The sequence below is a fragment of the Motacilla alba genome, chromosome 5 (genome assembly GCF_015832195.1).
Source record: "Motacilla alba alba isolate MOTALB_02 chromosome 5, Motacilla_alba_V1.0_pri, whole genome shotgun sequence".
Classification (NCBI taxonomy): domain Eukaryota; kingdom Metazoa; phylum Chordata; class Aves; order Passeriformes; family Motacillidae; genus Motacilla; species Motacilla alba.
Window position 1 is genome coordinate 25,206,150 of NC_052020.1, and position 16,213 is coordinate 25,222,362.

At 42.7% G+C, this 16,213-nt stretch overlaps 1 protein-coding gene across 5 annotated transcripts in view; it reads right to left on the reverse strand.

Annotated features, from left to right (window-relative positions):
• Positions 1-16,213, reverse strand: part of RPAP1 (RNA polymerase II associated protein 1) — a 47,755-nt gene that overhangs the window by 21,156 nt on the left and 10,386 nt on the right. The window contains exons 1-9 of one of the 5 annotated variants that reach the window (XM_038138101.1): positions 16,126-16,180; positions 12,924-13,200; positions 11,770-11,918; positions 11,138-11,230; positions 9,618-9,798; positions 7,370-7,546; positions 4,311-4,517; positions 735-850; positions 222-320 (exon numbers count right to left, since the gene is read on the reverse strand). In XM_038138101.1, coding sequence (XP_037994029.1) covers positions 222-320; positions 735-850; positions 4,311-4,517; positions 7,370-7,546; positions 9,618-9,798; positions 11,138-11,230; positions 11,770-11,918; positions 12,924-13,113 — 1,212 coding nt within the window. In that variant the 5' untranslated portion in view covers positions 13,114-13,200; positions 16,126-16,180. Of the gene's footprint in view, positions 1-221; positions 321-734; positions 851-4,310; positions 4,518-7,369; positions 7,547-7,751; positions 9,591-9,617; positions 9,799-11,137; positions 11,231-11,769; positions 11,919-12,923; positions 14,464-14,685; positions 15,846-16,125; positions 16,181-16,213 lie in introns of those variants that run through there. The other 4 variants (XM_038138105.1, XM_038138104.1, XM_038138102.1 and 1 more) reach the window with 4 other exon arrangements.

A 16,213-nucleotide genomic window follows, 5' to 3' on the forward strand; every position in this document is an offset into this window, starting at 1 on the left:
TTAATAGCATAAAAGAGAAAAAGCATCAACAGTTTTCTGGAAATAATGCAGTTCAAGCATGCAGACACAACTTGTCTTCAGGAGTTTGTTTCTAAAGAAAAATTACTACACTTCTTAAAGGGTTTTTTGTCACTAAAAAGCTTGATACAAAAGGAATCTACCAAATCAAACACAGAAAACAGAAATGTGAGTACCTTTTCTATTATATTACACCTACCTACCTCTGCCTCCTCTCCATGGTGGTGCAAGCCTAGATGTGTTGGCAAATCAGCATCTGCAGGAATCAATTCTCCTTTTAAACTGAATCGAGCTTGCATTCCCTATAGCAAAAGGGTGGAGGGAGAAAACTATTATTTCTATCACTGTCCACTCAACTCATCTCTTAAAATAACACTTTTTACATCACCTGCTGGAAGATGACAGTTCAAAAACTCCTCAGGCCTCATATTCTTTAAAAAAAATATATAGTCCTATCTTTCCTTTTTTCTCAGTTTTACACCTGTTTCATCCCAGATTACAATGGCTAGACTCACTTCCTAGCTCTCCTGAGTGCTACAGACTGAAGTGATCCTGTATCATCCCATCCTGTGAAAGAAAATGGGGAATCTTTCAACCTGATGAAATTCCACATACTGAGCAGCCAGAGGACTCATTTTTGAACCCTTCAAAACCGTTACTGCCGAGAAGCATGATCCAGACACAAACATGCAAAGTATCAATTTCTGCTCTCAAACCTTTTTGGTTTTCTTCTGCCGAGGTGAGGGCAAATCTTTCATCCACTCCAGCTTCTCAAACTCTACATTGTCCATGTGAATCCACTCCTTCCTGGGCTTCACGGGCAGATCATCATCTTTGTGTGGGAAGAAAGAAATGTCAGTCTTACCTTTCAAGGCAGTGATGAAGGAAATGCTATTCCTTCTTTGCCAAGCGACTCGGCTTAAAGACTGTATCAAATACAAGATAATGTAAAATAAAAAGAAAGCCATTTTCAAACTGACTGTTGTCTGATGCATAAACATCAAATGTTTAAAGCTATTTTCATCTTTCATGAGAGCAAGAAGAGGAAATAGACAGCATTGCAATGAAATTCAGACATTGCTAATTTAGGAGAAGTTGAACAGAAGTCAGGACACAAGCAAGGCAAAATTATCAGAACCAGTGCAGAAAAAATACTATCAGCCCTACTTTTGAGAAAGCAAATTAATAACGTGAAAGGAAGAGAGTGTTAGGGGGGACATGAAATTGAAAAGTACTAAAGCAGAGTCCCAGCAAATTATAGGAACCCAGCAAGATTTTAGCCTAGATACACTGAAGGCAGCTCAGTATTTGTGCTTTGGTTGCATTTGGGATGCTGCTCTTCAGTATCCCTCCCCAACAGCTTGAAGAGATCAGCTTAGGAAAAAAAGATCAAAATGGCTGAAAATTCGCACAGCTTTCCAGGGACAGCTCAGTGGGGAAACTGGACAGTTGAACAAGAATTTCAAAGGTGCAAATACTAAAGGAAGAAATTACTAATTTAACTTTATAAAGAGCTTTGACTACAAGAATTTGAGAAACAAGACATTTGTGCCTGACATCACAACAGTTGCCCTAGGAAAGACACAGATCAGTATGTGGAAGAATCTCACAAGAGATACAACCAGGAAAGGTAAGGGTTTGCTACTAGGATACTACCCCAAAGCAGAATAAGAATAGATGAGCTAAATCTTTGCGATCTCAAAAGAAAGCACATGTAAGGACAGTAACAGGCAGTCTAAGGGCACGGAAAGCATTAGCTTCACTCCTGCCAGAGCAGCCCAGAACTCATCTGCATTGCAGCTATTAATCCTAGCACTCTGGTCTTCTCTTGCAAGGAACAATGAGTCCCACAGAGATGCTCTTCTTTCATCAGATCTTTTCCTGCTGATAACTGGCCTGAAACTTAACCTTTTACTTTCTTCCAATTAGCAGATAAACTTTCAAGAAGGGCACTCATCCTCTCCAGAATGAAGCTTCACCCTTATGATCAATGTGGTATTGAATTAGGCAAGGAAACAAGCACAGAGTTATCTTGCTCAGCCAGAAAGCTGTTCTGCAGAATTTCAGCCAAAGGCTCAGCATGCATTTTAACTGAAGTGAAGGAAAAAGCATCTGAAATGTACAAAAGTGGAATGTTTGTGGGTGGTAGATGCAACATGAGAGGAAATAGAATCAGAGGAAAAACAAAATATATTGACATTTGTAATTTAACGAAGTGTTTTACATATTAATCACTAAATTGACAGGACTGAGCTAATCATTTTATGAATAAGATTATGCATGTTACTAGAAGCCCTTAGCACAATGATCTTGTCAACAAGAAAAGGTGGATATATATTTCAAGGCATCAGCAGACTGTTACTGAGAAATCCCTTTACAGAAGCACAAGCTGGCAGTGTGAACGCAACATTTGCACTGAACTTTCTCAGACTTGGGTTACATTAAAGGCTATCACTCAACCTCTTCACTTTTTGCTTTGCTTCCCCATTTTCTCTCAGTGACAGAATTAACTTTTCCATTTGATAAGGTTACAAGTTGCTGGATAAAGGTTTCACCATCTTGTTTCTAATAAACAGTAGCCTTTTATGTCCTTAGAGAGGCAGGTTTGACTTTTGAGCAATCTTATTGCTTTGCGTCATCACCGGAAATTCAGTGTGACCATTTCTGCTGGGCTATTCATGATGCATTTATTTCTGAGTATAAACAGATGCTGAAATTCCAACAATAAGTGCTAACGTCAAACTAACTTTTACATCTCCTAATGGCCAAGATGGGCTGCAGGCACAAACTAAGGTATTGAAAAGGCTTCCCTTGTTTTTTTAACTGTGTTTCAGCTCACCCTTTGCTGTTCCAAATATCCTGGAAAAACTCCTCTTTTTTTTCTGTGCTGTCTTCTATAGCAGGCAAAAGATGTCAGCACACAATGTTTTAAACACTGAGCTATTCCCAAGAGCATTACTATTATTACCATTACAGGCTGAACAACATGCTTCTATTGCTCCCAGGAGACGTAAAGTTGTCACTTGACCTGGTGCTACTTGTGCACTCAGTTGTTCTGGGACTAAAAAGAACTAAAAATAGTCCCTTTAATTAAGATGGATTTGGGGAAAAGTAAAACTTGGGGAGAAACTGCAAAAGGACTGTTCAGTGAAGTGTCTTCCTCAAAAAGAGGCTGAGCTTTTCTTCTCCTGCACATGTACACACACATATTCACTGACAGACTCATCCCTCTCAGCAAGAAAATGGTAAATTCTTGTTATCTCTTGCAAACATCAAGCTGAAATCCCAAAGTGATTCAGAGATTTCTTTAATCACTCTGCAGGTTACACTGGAACACAAAGGATGCATTAGAAGAGAGGATCAAGAGATGGAGAAAGGCAAAAATTGACATGAAGTTGCAGGACAAGTACGTTAGTAACAAAAGTGTGGGGAAAAAGACAATGGAAGCTTAAAAATCACAACAGAGAAAATGAAATTGCTAAAGAAAAAATGCAATGTGGAAATCAACAATAAGAACAGAAGCCTAAATGGAAAACTATTCCTTTCTCTGCCATGAGACTATATGAGGTTGCTCTAGCTACTGGAGATAAGGCAGCTTTCTCCTCATACAGGCACATATTGAGCATTAAAAGATTCTGTCATAAGTGGCAATAGCTCTGTAGCACTCCACAAAAAGCAGGACATTCTACACCTTAATACTTCCCCCTCCACCCAAAGCACAAAGAAAAGAACTCTATCCTGGGAAAATCACTGGGTGGCTTCTGAGATACAAGACAGAGTTGGGCCATCAGGAGCAGTGTCACACTAAGACATCCATGCTCTATATGAGCAATTTCCCTGAAGAGAAAGTGATTGTCATCTCTGTGCTATCCTGTGAACAAATTGTGAACCCTTACCTACCCAACACTCTCTTGTCTCCAACCAGCACCAGTTAGAAGAAATTATTCAGGCACCAGCTGAATCTCACTACTACACTCTTCTGTTTCCTTGTTCACATGACTGAACAGAAGAGCAATGATGCCTAGTTTAACACACATCTTCCCTTCAGAGGCCTTAGAATACACTTCAAAAAACAAGATCTCCCAATGAACAGGCCACTTCCATTACACAGTGTACCACCTTTCTAATCCCTGGAGCCCATCTAGAGACGTCTTTTTTGAACCCAAAATACATATTTTTTAAATATAATGATAAAATTCAGATTTGGATCACTACAAAGTAGATTGATGTAAACACCACACAAATCTTACATTTCTGCTCAGAAAATTAACAATATGCATTTTGTTTCTTACCCATGATTTCTACCTTCATATTTTCTTCCTTCCTTACATGTTCTTCCAGACCTGACTCCTGCATGGAAAGAGATGATCTCACACCATGCTGAGCCACAGGCAGAGATTCCACAAACTCCTCCGGTCTGTTCAGTTCCATTTTTAATTCCTTTTTCTGGCCTTCATTGTTACCACGTTGTGATTTCAAGAAAGCAACTAAACTGGGATCTGCAAGTATTGACAAAGAGACAGACAGAGATGTGACAGAAAGTCTCAAAATACTTCATATGCCTATAACTCCTGCTATTTATGTTTCAGTCTTTTCTACATGTCTTCTTTCTCTTACCAGCTGTCACTTCTCTTCAAACTGAGGCCCTCCACTGCTTTATGACCTCTTAGACACATAAGGTGGGTGTAACTGTTTGTGAGGAGATACCAAAGAAAAAACTGACAAATGCCTTTCAGGGTAAAGCAACAACAAAAATTCTGTTTTCCCAACTTACAAATAAAGATAACTGCTTCTTTTCCCCTCACTGCCACTCAAATGGGACATCTAAACATAACTATTAACTGTGGAGAGAATTCTGGTCTGTGGTCCCTGCTTGTGGACCACTCAGTGGCATCAATCTGAACACTAGAAGAATACACATGACAGACCCCACAAAAAGAATTACCTAATCTTTATTGAATTGCAGTAGAACTGCAAGTCATAGCTCAGATATTCTGTTACAAGCTGATCTTTGTTTGTCCTGAACTGCCTCCCCATTCCAATTATGGTCTGACAACACCCAGAAAAAAAGACACAGCCATTCTCTTCATGCTTTGAAGAGAAATATTTGGGAGGTAGATGTGTTTTGATGGATAGATTATGTTCATATGGCTCTAAGATCATCATTTTACTTTCAGATCTGCTACAGATATCCCACATCATTTTGGATGGAGTGCACTGTCTCTGAACACTCTTCTCTAGAAAATGCTGTTGGAATGCTTATGCCAGAGGTGAACAGTGAGAGATTGTGCATTGTGCCTCAATGAAGTACAGAAATACTCCAGTAAGCAGTGTCAGAGATATATAAAGTAGAACATAACACCTACAGTGGTTATTTATTCTTTGGAGGACAAAGGACAAGCAGTTGAGAAATGCTCTGTACCTGAGATAAGTCATCTGAAAAATGACTCCCATGTCTCTGAAACATCTATCCCACATTCATGATTGCTGCACGTTCTCCTCAATGATGCAGTTTAAACTGTCCTTGGTGAAGGACAGGCATTCAGCCCAGTCTCAATAAAGTATTCCTATTTTTTCTGAATGCAGGCAAGAACTCTCACTTTCTTACACTTCACTGTACACAGCAAGGAAAGCCTCTATTCATTATTTCATCATTTCACACAGTGACAAAAAAAGTCACTGATGTCAATCTGTGCATAGTATGTCAGAAGTTAAACCTACTTCTGTCCAGAGTCTCCACCAACAAAACCAGTACAGTACCAACAATAAGACACTGCCCAGCACAGAACTATGTACCCATTCTCACACTTCACACCACGGACTATCATCTGCTTCATAACTAAGAAGTTAATTCAGGGACTGGACAGCATTTAACATGCACAAATCATTCACACTCCCAAATATGGAGAAAGAGTCTCCTTAATTCACAGCTCTGTGCCTGTCCAGTTCCTAAATCCATCTGTAAGTCAGCAATTTAGTTTACAAGTTTTTCATCATGTATAATACTCTACCTACATATATTCTGGGAATTCCAAAATTACTCCCAGTTTCTTTAAGGCCTCAAAAGACTAAAGTATCTACTATTGTAATCTACAAGGCATATAGAAAATACATTGCTTCAGAAAATCTTGTTCAAAAATACTTACAATACATCCCATCCTTTTTAAACTCTTTAAAATTCTCATTAAAAACTCTTATTCACTTCACTAATATCCCAAAGGACAGAGTGGTGGGGACAAGGAGTAAAAATCACAAATCACTCACGAGAAGCAAGTACGTAATCAGGGTATTTTTCACACACATGCCATTGTTATAAGTAGTGAAGCCAAATAAAATACTCGGGTCTCTGAATGAAGGATGTACCTAAACTATCAGGCTGCAATTATTTTGTGTAGTTCCTTTGCCACTTTTCCAGTTATACCAATGTTGCTTGCAATGAAGTCAAGATAATTAATATGATCTTTAAGCTGAACCCACAAGAGACTTACGCATCTAAAATGCCACTCATATCTAAATTCGATGCTAGAGGACCTGAAATCAAGAGAATTTTAAAAATCCTTGTCTGCCACCTACATCTGTACATCTGCTCTTCCTGAACATATAAATTCATCAAACTAACGCCAACAAGTGTTGCAGTGGCCCAGATCACATGAAGCCTTATCAAACACACAACATTCAGTGTTCTCCTCTACCTTGTCATCAGCTGCCAGTGACAGGCATTCTCAGAGCACCACTGTGGACAGGGCTCCAAACCAGACACCAGACCCCTGCTAGAATATGCCTGTACCCAACAGCGTGATAATTAAAACACTTTTTCTAAAAGTCAAGGCTAATTTCAAGTTTTTCTGCTCTACAAGTATAGGTTTGAACTGAAATCTCCCACATGCCCATATGTTCTCCCTATCCGGGTACTGACAGTTCTGGCCTGAGTTTTAGGTATTTTGGAGGGGAAGACCAAGGGTTCTTTCTCACCTCAGCATTTCTATGACACTGCTTCTTATCAGCTTCAAAAAATTACATTTTAGGACCTTAAACATTTATGTGCAACCATGTATTTGGAGTGCAAGCCAATAGAGTTCACAGATCATCTTAACCCACAGCAGAGGGGTGACAAGAAAGACTAAGGTTAAGCCAAACCAACTCTCACTGAAAAATAAACACTCTTTAATTTCTTCACACTTAGTTCTTACTCATAAGCTACTGACACGACATGGAAGCAAGATTTTCCACACATGGAATGAGCAGGAATTCCAAGCTCCCATCATTGACCTGTGAATTTGTTAAGACTTCAGGACACCTACACATTCAATAAATTGCCTCAACTCTAGAGCTGACCCTGGGAAGCACATACCCAGCTGAGCCAGAAGCCTCGCCTGCTCCTGCAGGATCTCTTCCTCAGACATGGATTGCAGCTTCTCCAAGTTCTCTCTGTGAATAGCCTGAGCTTCCTGCTCACTCTTTTGGCTTCCAAGACCCTCTCCCGTTATGAGACGAGAACGCTGAGAGGTCAAAAAGTCATCATCTTTATCTATAAGAAGAAGCAAAGAAAGCAGTTAGTGATCTGTGTGTACAGCATCATGAATAAATCTCAACTCTGTCATTAACAAGCTTGCATAATTTCTCCTTTTGTTTTTTTTTCTTCAGGTAGTAAAGTTAGAATAGAAGTAAAGAAGTTTAGTTTAGCTTCAAACAAAACTCAAGCATTTGTGCTTTCATCCCATGTTACAACATACATGTTGACATAATTTCCAGCTTGTTTCTTTGGGAGCTTGAGGAGGATGGCAGGGGAAAGGAATTCTTTTCCTTTTATGCAAAGCAACAGCACAAAAAGGTAAACTGCAGCAAAATTCACAACCGATGCATCAGAGCATTCTTCCAACCTAGTGAATACTAGATTCTTTTTCTGCCCAGGAATGCCTGAACCCACATTCGTATGTCAGCTGAACCGTGACCTAGTAAATATCTGCTGAGTAAAACAGAAAATTAGATGAGGTAAACCAGCTTCCAGAGTGATACAGGATCAATTCTCAACACAGGCATGTTTGCTTCTAACAAATGTCCTGGATTCACCTTCAAGGGTCACACATATTAGAAACTACAGCAAGGGACATTCTTCCTACTCTGAACAAAACTGAGTCCCCTTTATCATCTGATCTAAATCCATTTTAAATGTTCGTTTCATTTAACCACAGCAACAGGTAACATGCTCCTTTGGGCAGTGTGAGACTCTCCAGCTCTCCTGTAACCCACTATACAAGGAGCTGACTTTGTGACTTTACGCTTATGTTTCATTCATATGCTCCATATATTGACTTGGACCATCCCTACGCCCCTAAACCAGCCAACCCTGAAAGCATCAAATCCCTGTTCAAACAGCAGCAATGACTCTCAACATAACACCAGGAAGATTTGATGTCATTGCCTTAGTTGTTTTGCATATTGAGCAGAAAGATGTAAGACAGGGTGACCTGGCAAAAGCTTCAGTAAGCCTCCCACCACCAGCAATTAAATTAAGGGTTACAATGAACAAATACGTTGTTACTACAGGAAATTAAGCTCCCCCTCTTCTCTTGCTTCTAGTGATCCTGCCACAACAGTCTGGCTGAAGAGGCAAAGCCATTTTGTAGTCTCTCTGTCATGCTATTACATTGTAGAAGCATTCATGTTCAAGAGGATGACAGCTATATGGCCGCTCTATTTCCCTGTCAGCTTCCTCAGACAGAATTATACATGTCCAACTATAACAGGACATACAGGAAGCACAGTACAGTGACCTGGACAGTGGATCTGTGCACACACAGCACAGCACACCTGGCAGTTCTCTTATCAATTCTCTAAGAGAGGGCAGGGCTGACACAAACCTTAGCCAAATGGTGATAATCTTCAAATGACATCTTGTCTCTATTTCAATGTGAAAAAGAGCATGTCAGGGTAAAACCCAGACACAAGGTGCTCCTAAGCAAACTGGACTGCCCCAGACAACACAAATTAAAAAAAAGCCTGGAGATGCTGGTAACAGTTGAACTGACTTCATCTTTCCTTGTCACGTTGCTGTCAGACAAGTAACTGCTGGAGGTGGCAGTGACTCATCAGCACTGCTTCACAGCATTCCTTATGGAGCAAAGCCACAGTCTCATGGCAGCAGATCTGGTGACGGAAAACTGAGCTTTCAAACATTTCAGTAGGAGTCAGAACCCACATCACAGTGGTCTCAAACACTCTCAACACAGAACCACCCTCTTCCCAAAATTGTGGAAATAGGTGATGAAACAAGAAAAACTTTACATTTAACAAACAGAAAGGTAAAGGAGGACAAGAACCTTGAAAAATAAATCTACTTCCCTGTGTGAAGCAAAAAGGAAACTGGTGAGAAAGCAAACCAAATTTTCAGAATGCATCTCAGAATTTTCTCCTTAGAATTTTTAGTTTGCATCTCAGACTATTTCAAATCATTGCCACAATACAGACATTCCAACTGACCTTGAGATTCGTAAACTGAGGACAGCAATGCTACCCTAATTTAAAAATATGGTGCGCTGACGTTATGGTTACCAAGGCTATGTAAATACGGTCAGATGAGCAGAACCTTCTCCACTTACCACCGCTGCTGCCGGGGAGAGGCGCCTCTCCCACGGATCCCACAGGATCCAAGGCATCCGGAGCAGCTGATGGTACTTCCACGCACTCGGCAGCAGAGGGAGCCGTCGCTGCCTTTTCAGCAGCTCTTTTTGCTGCCATCTTCTGTGCAAAGATGCTTTTTCTTCCAGGTCCCAGCTGCACCTGCAAACGGGGAAGCCACGTATTCACTTCTCTATCCAGAGTCTCCTGGCACTAACAAATTTATAGATCTGATCCTAAAGACGCCCTCAGATCAGGCTTTGGGACATGATATAGGGAGGCTGCTGGCAGTCACCTGTCCATTTCTGCGCACATGTGACTCTTTTTTAACACACAGTTTACTGCTATGACAGAGGGAGAAAGACATGGATGATTTGGCATCTGGAGAAGGAAGATGATTAATTACAAGTGAATTCAAGCAAGGAAAATACACTTAAAATGTCACCAAACACAATAGTTACAGATTTCCTGCTGTTCGGAAGCTCTGCATAGCTGAATACCTTGGATTTCTGAGTTTAAATGGGGCTGTACTTCACTGTGCTCACCACATGCTTGGAACAGGCTTCTTATAAGGTGATTAGTGAGCAGCAGGGTGAAGAGATTTACACAGCAAGAAGTGGGCAAGTAGTGCTAAAATAATCCTGGCTAAATTACTGTGTTGCTTGTCTAGGTAATGGAAGGGCATGGCTCTGAACAGCCTTGCACAGGGGATGCACAAGAAATCCAAAGGAGACTAAGCAAAAAATCTCTTGCATGTCCCCTGTCCAGAGAAGAAGCTTAAAAGGCAGTCTGAACATTTGGTAGCTGCTTTGAGCGCTTCTGCATCAGATAAACAAAACTGGTAGTTTAAAAAGTATTACTCTTGCCTTTCAAAAAAAGCTGTCCTTCAAAATAAGCTACCTCCTCAAAGCAACCACAGCTGTCAATCACATATCAACTCCCAGCATCTGACTCCCACTCAGCTAGCAGTCCTTGCTACTACAGCAACGACTGATAATAGCAACCATGGCTTCCAGTTTTACAGCCTCAGAAAATAATTATGTCAAATTCAAAAATGCTGCTAAAGATAACCGGACCAACCATACTCAAATGTTATGCCAGGAGAAATCATGTGCAACCTCAATAAGAACCTGGCGGACAAAGTAACAGAGATTGCTCCTCAGAGAAAAACAAGCAGGACAGGATCAATTCTATTACAGCACTGCAGATTTGATCCACCTTTGTAAAGTTAGCTGAAGAAGGCTAAACCAAGAAGATTCCAGTGTTACTTAACTGCAGGGTATGGAGTAGCTACTTGTTGGCAGCTTGGTAGAAGAACTCTCTCCTTCATTGCAATGCCACAGCTATGTTGAGCTAGCTCATAATCTCCAGCATACTAAATTGGTTATTTTGAGCCCTACGAAGCCCCACTAAGCATTAGGTTTTAATGGGAGAAAGTTTAATTCATTGTTATGAATTATTGTTAATGAAGGTAGCATAAAACATCTGCTCCTAATCTTACCTCACTTTTTATCTCAGAGCGGTGAAATGTCCTTGGGAATGGGTCTCCCGTGGGCACTGGCATGGTCACTGCTACTGCACTTGTGTCTCGTTCCTGAAGAAAAAATTCAAACACTGTAAAACCATTGCAACAGCCAGATGTGTTTGTATCGTTTAACTGAGAGCAGGCTCAAAATCTCCCAGCTCTGCAGCTCACATTGTCATCAGGCTCAGAATACCTTGTGCTTATTTAGAGACAAAGTGAGGCTATTTTCCAAAAGACTGGGCTGCCAAACTCCACGCATCACTCAAAGAATCAGATAAAGGACAACCCAGGCCAGTGCAAAGCACAGAGAACATCTCCAGCAGAGTCCAGAAACTCACCCAAATCCACACTACAGCACATGCCTGCATGCAATTAGTGTGACCTGTAGGCAGCCAGGGCTGGAAGGCAGATCTGAAACTATATTTAACTGTGAGGAAAAAAATACACCTAAAGAGCTTTTTTCTTTCAAGGTGTTCCAGGACACTGGTCTACAGTGCTGCTTCATTACACTGTAGAAATAAAAAGCAGCCACAGAGCCCTTCATCCCTGCTTAGTTCAGAGCATTCAAATAAACAAACACTAGATCATCACACAAAAGACAGACATACAATAATTTTGCTGAAGACTGCTGTAATGTGTCGATCATGACTCTCCAATCTTTCCTCTGGATCTTCATCCTCAAAGTGGACACTAGCACTTTTGATCCTGGACTTTTTTGGAGGAGCTGGAGTTAGAGCTGGGAGAGTATCAGGAAAGCCTGAGGAGGGGAAGCAATAATAGGAAAAAAAAAAAGCAGTCAAGTTATTGCTGTATAACCACTGTGCAATAGGTACGAGACCAAGGCCTCCTAATAGCACCTTTTATTCCTCTGATGAGAAATAAAGACAAGGAAGCAATAAGATGATTAAGAGTCCCCTGTCTCTAACTTAAAGTATGTAGTGGAGAGAAACATGCTTGAAGATTCTATTTATGTAGAATTGGCACAAGGTCTTTCCAAACAGCTCCATAAGCAGGAAAGGGTACTGAGATCCCACAGCAAGTATTATGGGAAACAGCAAGTATTATGGGAAACAGCAAGTATTATGGGAAACAGCAAGTATTATGGGAAACAGCAAGTATTATGGGAAACAGCAAGTATTATGGGAAACAGCAAGTATTATGGGAAACAGCAAGGCTGTACAGAAACAAATATCATCCTTGCAGGTTGTGTTGAAGCATAAAAGAGCATATTTCTGCTACAAACTGTTAAATGTGAGGGATTTGTATGATCATGAACAAACTCCCTTCCACCTGCTATAAGCAGATCATATTTCCTCTACCTGGAACAAAGTACTGCAAGATTTATATTGCTGCTTTTAAAAAAGCACCTTGTGCTTCTGAGATCAAGCACATGACAAAAGTGTTACAGCTACTATTGATAGAGAAAACAAAAACAAGCCAGATCTGCTGGCTGAAAACTGGAGCTGCTAGGAGAGGTAAATCTCAAAGACACTGGGTCTGGATAGCTGGCAAAACCAGCAGTGAGAGTCCAAACAGTACAAATTACAGAAAACACCTCTTGCTGGCAAGGTACCACAGACAGCTGATAAATGTGGATTAAGGCACCAAAGGTGGTTCTACTGGATGCTAGTAACATTTGGCAAGCCAAATTCCAAGGCTAAGGAATAAATAATACTTGAAGAAGGGCACAAATGCAAGGGAAAAGCAACACTGGGTTGAGAGACAGAGAATGCTAGTAATTCAAAGAAACAAACAAATTTACCATCCAACATGACTACATCTTTGCTGTCCTGTAGCGGGGGTCTCTCAGCATCTGTGCTCCCTTCCTTCCCTTTCCTCTTGTCTGCTTTCTTCACAATCTTCACTGCAGGAGAAGCTCTGGCTGCCAGGAACTGGTTCTGAAAGCGCAGCAGGTCTGCCTCGGACTCCCCAGGCTTTGGTCTCGACAGCATCCTGCCTTCCTGCTCGTGAAGCCCAGCCACACGTGCTTTTCACACAGGACTCGAATGCATGGAAAATGGGTAACAGAACCAGATTTCCTGGAGAAAGGATGAGGACAGCACGGGAAAACTACTCATTTTTGTCCCACTCTTACATTTCTGTACATACCACAGAGCCCCTACTCCAGGATCACCCAAACACAAACATTTAAACAGTAGTCCCACATCAACGAAACCCGGTTCTTCACTGCTGAACAGAAGACTACCTGACAAGCCTGCACGAGGTCTGTCAGCCAGCTAGGAGCAGAATGGCATCCAGCCAGCAAAAAGACAGACAAAAAGTGCATCACTGCCAGAATGCCAACAACATGGCCTGGGATTTGCAAAGTCAGAGTAACATCTTGTCCAAGACAACAGATTTAAGTTGCTCAATTATCAATGTCAACCAAGAATCTCAGAAGCACAGTATCACCTAAACATCCCCCTCCAGCATACCATATCCTCCAGATTCCTGGCAGGATGCAAGAGACTGTCCCCATAGATCTGGACAATGCACTCCCTGACTCTGCTCTCCTTCTCACTCAGATCTCACAAGTGAAAAATGTCTTTCTTCCTCAGGTGGACCTCCTGTTCTCATTCTCTTGCACTGGCTCCTTATTGGCAGAAGCTGTGCTATTTCCAAGCATCTTCAATCACTGCCCAGGACAATTTGGGGTTGAAAAACAACAGTGAGATTTATACAGACTTCTTTACACTGTGCACATGACAACTCACCAGGTAGGCAACTACTCCGCCTCCCATCTACCAAGAAGTAAAATATTGGTGACTCTTGCTCCCCACCTCTGATTCCCAGAGCCTGGGACCAGCAATCCACTTCTCACAGGCAGCAAGTAAACTGTTTGCCAAAACATTTCATTGTACTCCTAGCATAAGCACACACCTACTTGCTGCTTATTTATGGAGCTTGCTGCCACAACGGGGCTCCCACAGCCAGGCTTCACTTGCTTGGACCCTCTTTGATATCCATAAGGAGCGGAACACACATCCCAAGCCAAGTGTTCCCTGCCCTGTCAGCACAGGCTTCAAAGCCCAGAAGAGGAGGATGCCTGCTTTAACAGGCACAAAGCACACAGTTGGAAGCAAACTGTGCTGCTAAGCTTTCTGCAAGAAGCCTCCTCCACACAGAGCTCTACATACACTTGCCCAAGTCTCTCCCTACCAAAACTTAGTCAAGAAATACAGCGTGTCTTCCAACTGCCTTGGTTTCTCGGGAAAACCGGCAGCACAAGAAGACAACCAAGCAGCCATTGTTAACGAGGTTGGATGTTCTTCCAGGAACCCTCTCCTCAAAGGCTTTCCTTCAATACATGTGGCACCTGCAGACAGAGTGAATGCAGGGAAAACTCTCTGCTTTCTTCTCAGGGCACCTTTTCCCGTGTCCCACGGCAGCCATCGCAGCACATCAGCAACACTCCCTGGGCCATCACGAGTCCTCATTCCTACCCCCAGAGCTCAGAGAAAGCACGCAGGACTAACAAACTCCTGAGGATCAGCACTAACCCCAGCATCCTGCAGCCTCCTTACCTCCAGCCTTGCAACTGCCTACTTAAAAGCTCACCATACACCATCTGTTTGCCCAGAGGCACCTCCAGCCAGCCAGCACAAGCAACACACTGAGATATTGTCCTAGGAACACAGGTAAGGGATCAGAAATGCTGTCCAAGGTCTGTGAGCACCTCTGCACTCCACTACACAGTGATTACTGTGTGGACAACTATCATCTTGCTTGATAAAATCCAACAGTGGTAGGCTTTTTAATTTCTTCTTGTTCATCTGCATTTTTCTTCCACAGCAGCAGAGCCCAACATGCAAAGGGAGACAGTTACATCTCTGAACCAGACACAGTCAAAAGAGAAAAGACATATATGTTGAAGAGAAAAATTCCTCTCTGACAGTTACTGTCACTTGTGAACCCTGGGGGAGGCTTTTTTACCCATCTCAAGTCTACAACTTTGCATTATTTTGATAAAGTTATCAGGTTTAGGTGAAAGAGGAATACAAAGTCCTGCTGTCATAATTAGTGCCTCAAATTAACCTTTTCAGACCCTGTTGGCCGCGGTAAGAATTAAAAGAAGAAGCAGAGAGTCAAATCTCAGTCTCTTCTGGGCAGCCCAGAAAAGCACAATTTCCCCACTTGAGATCAGCAGGTAATGAAAGCCTCACTGAGGATTATCGTCTCCTTTGCAAAATGGAGATATGCATTCTCTGCTCTGTCACAAAAACACTTTCTGCACACAATGCTGTGTTGGTCAACAGTCTTCTTGACACTTTTACTTGCTACAGAGAAGATAGACACTGGAAAGACACTCCTCACAGTTGAAAAACCCCAGCCACAAGAGTCAACAGCTGCAAGAAATTATCTTCAAAGAGGCTCCACTCTCATGCTGGTCACAGAAAACTCAGTGACTGTGACTCTGACTGTTGGGCACACACTTGCTGTCGGGCATGCACACAGCACCTTGCCAACAAAAATGCTGCTGTCCCAGCTTCTCTCGAGAGTCTCTACAATAAAGAGGAACCAGAACAGCGCAAAATAAAATGATAAACAACAGCTGCTATTAACACACTGAAGATCTGATGAGTGCCAGCGTTCCCACCGCGTTCACAGCCCTCATGGACTTTTACAAACTACTCTGAATCAAGTCTCAAACAGCCGACGGAGACTCGGCCTGGCAAGGCCTCTCTGATGAGGGGAGGGAGGGGGGAAGGGAGGGGGGGAGAGGGGGAGGCACACAGCGGCACAGATCCCGCAGCATCTCCCTGCACGGCGGGCAGGGCCACTGGACCGGCGCCCGCGCGGAGCCCGCAGCAGCGCTCGTTTTAACACCAGAGTAAAGGCGAAGTGCTGGGCCCCTGCCGGCTACACCGAGCGAGGCCAGGCCGGGCCGGGCCTGCCCCGCCGCCGCCGCGGGGTTCCCGCGGGCAGGAGAGGCCCCGCGGCCGCCGCAGCTCGGCCCCACTCACCTGCGCGGCGCCGCCGCTCCCCCGCCACTTCCGCCCTCCCGGCGGCGCTTCCGCCCGGCCGCCGTCGCTTCCGCCCGGCCCGGCCCGG